Source organism: Oryx dammah, unplaced genomic scaffold (genome assembly GCF_014754425.2).
Source record: "Oryx dammah isolate SB20612 unplaced genomic scaffold, SCBI_Odam_1.1 HiC_scaffold_17, whole genome shotgun sequence".
Taxonomy (NCBI): Eukaryota; Metazoa; Chordata; class Mammalia; order Artiodactyla; family Bovidae; genus Oryx; species Oryx dammah.
In genome coordinates this window covers 43,996,989-44,003,978 of record NW_024070201.1, presented here as the reverse complement: position 1 = coordinate 44,003,978, position 6,990 = coordinate 43,996,989, and the positions used below count along the sequence as shown (strand labels likewise).

General features: G+C 39.8%; 1 protein-coding gene across 1 annotated transcript; it reads left to right on the top strand.

The window, feature by feature from the left end:
* The first annotated feature begins 5,831 nt into the window (after positions 1–5,831).
* Positions 5,832–6,764, top strand: LOC120876509 (olfactory receptor 491-like). Its single transcript, XM_040258455.1, has one exon. The coding sequence runs from the start codon at positions 5,832–5,834 to the stop codon at positions 6,762–6,764; it is 933 nt and encodes a 310-aa protein (XP_040114389.1).
* Positions 6,765–6,990: the final 226 nt, after the last annotated feature.

Below are 6,990 nucleotides of genomic sequence, written 5' to 3'. Positions count from 1 at the left end.
CAAATGATTAGAAGTTGCCATTGCTCATGACAGACAGAGATGGAGAGGAAAATGGTCATGCAGGTGCTAAATTCTCAGGGGATGAGCAGCAGGGAGATCAATTAGGGTTAGGTACCAGAGGTGCCAGAGTTGGAATGTCTTGAATCTCAAAGGAGGAAGTATCTGGGACTAAGGATAAAATAGAGTAAGTTGCAAAATGTAACATATCCAGGAGCTTTGTTCCATTTGTCACATATTTGAGACACAACAATAATTTTAGGTAACTTTTGTAGATAATTATGTTAACTCTGAAATCTCATGAATAGCCTATAAAATGTGAGTTTTAAACCCCATTTTACAGATCATAAAACTTTGTCTCAAAGAAGTTAAAAACTTTCACTCAATTCATCCACCTCAAACTGACCTCAGGTCTCCTGGGTACAAAAGCCACATCTAGTGTTTCTCAAACTATTTAAATAAAGGATCACTTCTCCCTGGGTGTCCATGGGTCAATACTTGTTAGGAAAATAGTAAAATGAGAACTAATAACAAAATAAGAAAAACTAAAATACAACAGAATACACCCATGGAAAAAAGTTATTGGAGTCAACACACTTAAAGTTACTTTCTCAAATTGCTATAAAGAGTACAAATGGTTTCCCCACAACCCCTGTTCTTATTTGGACCTGGACTGACAATAGTTTGCCAGTGAGCACCTGCCCAGGGACTATTAGTATAGTTTGAATAACAGTGGACTCTGCTTTCTTCCACTTACTTTCTGCTAACTGACTCATATTACTCCAGGGCTTTCCCCACTACCTGATGTTCTCAATTAAAGAAATTGTTTTTTTCTACAGAGAGGAAATTGGAGCCCTGGTGACATTGACTCTGGTCCCCATCGCCCACCAAATTTCTATTTCAACAGTTTTTCCTCCAGGTCTCTGGACAAACCTTCCATCAGGATCCTCAGAAATATACCTCTTGTTAGGAACTGGACCTTCCATTTATGCCACCTTAATGAGATACCTGGCTCCATGAGTCACTTCTGGAGAACAGTCCGAGGAATTTATCTCAAAGGGGCAAGCAACAACAGCCCTGTGGGATTCTATTACAGCCTTTCTTTTCCTCCCAGCACACAAAAAAGATCCTATCACAGAATGTATGCAACTATGTTCTTAAACGGAGAAGAGCATTTCTTGTTAATATTGTCAGGTAGTAAGTGTGCAACTGCTGTAAAAGTAAGTGGAAACTGTCTGCTTTCTAAAATTCTCTGAAATTCAGCAACAGAAAATCTGGCTCTAAAAGGTGAGTGCAGTAATCATGGATTTTATTTAAATAATTTAATTTTTTTGTTTGTTCAATGAGAAATGAAAAATGAAAGAAACTCAACAACTTTGTTTTGTAACCCCTGAGGAAACTGTGGCCTTAGCAAGGTTTACACTACAGGGACTAGAGACACAGACATGGAGAACAGATGTGTGTACATAGAGGGAAATTGAGGGTGGGGTGAATTGAGAGAGTAGCACTGAAACATATACACTACCATATGTAAAACAGAAAGCTAGCGAGAAGTTGCTATATAACACAGGTAGCTCAGATTGGTGCTCTGTGATAACCTAGAGGGGTGAGATGGCGTAGGAAGTGGGAGGAAGGTTCAAGAGGGAGGGGTTGTATGTATATGTATGGCTGATTCAAAAGGTTGTGTGCAAGAAACCAACATAACATTGTAAAGCAACTATCCTCTAATTAAAAAAAGAAACAAACAACTTTTTTTAAGGGAAAAAAAGAGAGATATACTGCAGAAAGGTCATCCCAGGCATGCAAAGCAGACTTCCCAGGAGATCCCAGAGAAATGTGGATGGTCTGTGGCAGCCAAGCTGCGGCTAAGCACCTGATAATCAATCAGGTTGCTGTGGCTCTTTGCCCTACAACCCCTAATCATCCACCAGTACGACCCAATCATTGAAGGAAAGGATTGGGGAGAGTCAGAATCTGAAGCATGAATGGGATGCCACAGAGCTCTAGAAAGATCCCTAGGTAGTCAGTGGGGAGGAAGGGAAGGGCAAGAAATCAGCTGTCATATTATGCATATGATTATTAATGACATGGTCCAGAACTAAGAAACCATCAGATCCTATACTTCCTGACTTCTTTTGGATTTGTGAAAAATCTCCTGATGTGTTCAAAGAAAACTTATATTATACTTCTCATAAAAATTTTAACTAGTTGAAAATCTATCCACTATTTATTTTTGTTTAATGAAAAACACTTAGCTCTGATATATGACAAAACACCTTTAAATACTTTGCAGATGTCATTTCTTTTAATCTCACAACAAAGATATTGTATGGGGACAATTATTTCCATTTTACAAATAAAAAAAAACACTGGGAGTCAGAGAGATTCAAGTGTCATGTACAAGTGAAAATAATTGGCCACTGGGAGGAACTGAAATTTCCATCTCTGGTCTCCATGACTGCTGTCAGCACAGACTGAAGCTCACACTGTGTGCACAGTGAATGCAGGATCGGCCCCACTTAACTCCGCTTGAGTCAGAAGGCAAAGAGCATGCATGCTGCTCGGTGCTTGGCTCAGTCTTCAACTGAGAGTGTTCAGAAGCTGAGAGCAGAACTGTGAGGGCTTGGAAAGTATGCCACAGGTGGAATGGGCAACGGATCTACGAATGTTAATTTTGGTAAAGGGGAGGCAGTGGAGGTGTGCTGGCTGTATTCAAGTTTCATTGCTTTGTCACTGAAAGGAGATGGTTTGTGTCATTAAACTCTGAAAGGAGACGGTTTGTGCCATTAGACTCATAGAGAGCAACTGAGAAACCAAAAGCAGATTTTTTTTTAAACACAGAATTCATAGAATTAACACCCCTGGCAATAACCTTGCCTATCACTAGAGTAATTTAAGTGCACTTAAGGAAAATCTATCAAAAAGCTGGAACACATTCTTTAATGAGCTGTAGGTTCTCAGCTGTTGGTTCATAATACCTCACAATTCATTCTGTTGAAGCCCCACCATTGGAAACCGTAAATGCTCATATTCTAAAGTAAGGAATTTTTAATAAATTAAGAATTGTGAAGATATTTGGTACTTATATTTATCATTTATGGTAAATGTTTCAAACCTTAACTGAAATAATGCTGTTAGAAAACTGTCTTTCTATGAAAATCAGAAACTATAACACTGAATCAATAATTACAGGGTTGGGTTAACATGACTCTTAAAAGCATAAAAGTAGATGTCATGGGAGTTTGTAATTTCCTCGGTTCTGTTTCATCACAACAAAAATTTGAAGTGAGGGACCAGCTCTTAGAAGGACCAGTGTTACAGCTCTGTGTTACAGCTCAGTTTTATTTAGAAAATAAAGGAAAATACATCCTCAAGGTATGCCGACCCAAAAGACATGGAGAGAAAAAAGAGAGAGAGAACGCGAGAGTGAAAGAGAGAATGTGAGAGTGAGAGAGCGATTCACAGAGACCCTGGCCTTTTGGCTCCTCTTTTTATGTGTTTTTTTCTCCTTCCCCTGGGCCTCCCCTATGTAAATTGCGCTAGGCAGGAGTGCTGTTTGTTCTACCTGAGGTCTTCACTCTGGTCCTCGGACCTTCCTTTGTTCTATTTTCATGAGCTTTTCTCTTCCTTGTCTTTTAGCCACCACCATTCTGGACTCCTTTTCCTATTCTAACTAGCTAACATTAGCAAAGAAGTATATAGGGAGATACATTTCAAAAAGTAACTAAGGATAGAATATGAAGCTCCATAAATATTGTACAAAGGAGTTGGGAAGTATATTCCACCTGGCATATGCGTTATACAAGTCATGCCTAAATTCTAGTAACAGGTTTTCTCCAGCATATATTAGTCCCAAACACTAGTTATTCGTTATACAGGAATAAACACCATTTTGAGGAGACTATGTATTAATTGGGAGGAATAAAGTGTAAGCAAGCAAAAAACAAAACAAAATCCCGTAATTTAGTAAAAAGAAACACAATCTAAACATCTTCAAAGCATGAGGTCAACACAAAGGAAATTTATCTGATTACACCTTAGATGTCAGAGTAGATTTTGTAGAGAAATGAACTTGGAGGAGGAGAAGTCACCCAAGGTAATGATAGTGGAAAGATGGGGGCCATCCAAGTGGGAGAACAAGGATTAAAGGCCAAATAACACAGATGAATGGAGGAGACTGAACAGTTCAAAAAGGCTGGATTAGTGCAAGTGCTGGATGGAAACATCCTGAGAGAGAAGCAGAGAGTCATATGCAGGTGATATAGAAAGCATACACTGTGCTGTGCTAAGGAGGGTAGGTTCATCTTGGAGGCCTAAGAAATCATGAAAGACTTGAAAGGATCACTTTGGCATCACCATTTTACTTTAGCAAGAGATGACTTTGGCAGATGTACCGTGAATTATAATGGCACAAGAATGAAGACAAGGAGGCAAACAAATGAATAAAATAAAAGAGAAAAATGAACAGGGCCTCACCTATAGTAGGGATGCTAGCAGTGGAAATATAGGAATGGATAAACAAATTGGAGAGCTAAATTGTAGATAGTATCAATAGGATTTTATTAGATGTGGTACAATGAGAGGAAGAAGACTAGGATCACTTTGAGAGGATAACAGGCTGAAAGGCCAAGAGTCTACAAATGGAGGAAATAGGCTGCAAGTTCAGACCTTTTTTCTCTCTCTCTTAAGTGGCAGAAGGAAACATACTAGTGCTATATTTTTTCCCCATCCCTATACAAATTTAAAAAGAGGTTTATCTTAAAATTCTATGTTGGCATAATGACACCTGGTTCCACCTGAACTTAACTTTTCTCAAACTTTGAGCTAACCAATGCATTTTTCTAATGGAAATGTTTGTCTTAAGCTATGTTAATGTACTACGTATTTACCCTAGACTCTGTCTTCAAGTCGGTTCTGCCTAAAGGCTCAGAACCGACTTAGCAAACCAATATGTTATACATTGTTCTCCTAATCTATGTTAATGAAACTATACATTTGTATGGAAGTCTGCCTTTCTTCAAGATTCATGTCAATCATTTTATGGCCCTGGATGACCCACCTGGTGCCAATGTTATCTCAATCCATGTTGTGGGTGAGGGGCCTGGCGCCAGTCTGAGTTTTGAGACATTTCCATTCTCTAACTAGCAGACTGCTAGTAGCTATATAACATCTGGCTAAAGACTAGCAGGGGGGCATTGTTTATGACCCTTTCTGATGTCTGTGTCAGAAGCTTTCTCTGTCTCTTTTATACTTTAATAAAACTTTATTACACAAAAACTCTGAATGATCAAGCCTTGTCTCTGGTCTCAAATTGACTTCTCCTCCTCCAGAGGCCAAGAATCACAGCATCTTTCATGGTTCAGCAATAGCCTTTCATCGTCCATGTTTCAGACATAAGCAATTGTGTGGATTGTGGATTCCACAAACGCAGGACAGGAGGAATGGTCTAATGAAAGGATGAGTTTGGTCTGGGGGAGGCTGAGTTTGAGGTATTTGTGGGATTTCTAACTGAAGACTTCCAAGATGACTGGAACTATAGACCTCGATCTTGGGAGACAGATCTTTCTACAAATAAAGTTTGGAAAGGGGTTTTAGAATAAACATTAGATAAATAAAAGAAAATAACTGAGTTCCCAGAGAGTGAGGTTGAATCATTCTTCTTTTGTGTAAAGGGACAAAGGAATCCTGTACAGCACCATATTTACAGCTAGGCAGAGGGAGAAAATATTATGAATAAGTGTAATGAATAACCAAATAAAACCAAGAATGTGTAGAATGAAAATATTTTTTAAAATCAATTTTAAAATTTCCCTCAACAGGAACTCCCAGAGGACATGAAGTTTGGAAACCACACGAGTGTGACAGAATTCATCCTTTTGGGGTTAACAGAGGATCCTACACTTTGTGTCATCTTTTTTGTGGTATTTCTAGGAATCTATGCTGTCACCTTAGTAGGCAATATCAGCATAATTATTCTAATAAGAACCTGTTCCCAGCTTCACACCCCCATGTACCTTTTTCTAAGTCATTTGGCTTTTGTGGACAGTGGGTGTACCACATCCGTCACACCTATGATGCTTATAGGATTCCTGAGACAAGGAGTGACCATCACTGCTTCTGGCTGTGAAGCTCAGCTGTGTTTTGTGGTCATGTTTGGGTCAGCTGAGTGCTTCCTGCTGGCTGCCATGGCCTATGACCGCTATGTGGCCATCTGCTTGCCCCTGCTCTACTCCACCCACATGTCCCCCAGAGTCTGTGTTCTCTTGGTTGGGGCTTCCTATGTGGGTGGGTGTGTGAATGCTTGCACATTTGCTAGCTGCTTACTGACTCTGTCTTTCTGTGGGCCGAATCAGGTAGACCACTTTTTCTGTGACTTCTCCCCTCTGTTGAAACTTTCCTGCTCAGATGTCTCCACTGTTGAGATTATCCCTTCCATCTCTTCTGGCTCCATCATTGTGGTCACAGTGTCTGTCATCACTCTCTCTTACATCTGCATCCTCAGCACCATCCTGAAGATGCGCTCCACTGACGGGAGACACAAGGCCTTCTCCACCTGCACCGCTCACCTCACCGCGGTCACTCTCTACTATGGAACGATTACCTTCATTTATGTGATGCCCAAATCCAGCTACTCAACTGAGCAGAACAGAGTGCTGTCTGTGTTCTACACAGTGGTGATCCCCATGCTGAACCCCCTCATCTACAGTCTGAGGAACAGAGACGTAAAGGAGGCCCTGAGAAAGGCAATGGTCAGAATATATTCTTAGGATTTGTTCTTAACATTTCTGATGACCTATAAATTTTTGTTTACCAGTATCACGCTTAGGACCTACTAAATACTGCTTTACTGGGTGCTTAAATTGAAATCATAATACTTCTTATTCTCAGTTGTATACACTTATAAACCAGCTGGTAGGCATCTGGAATTTGCAATAATAATAGCAATTACTTTCACTATTACATATTAACACTCTTATATGCCTAGGACTTTAA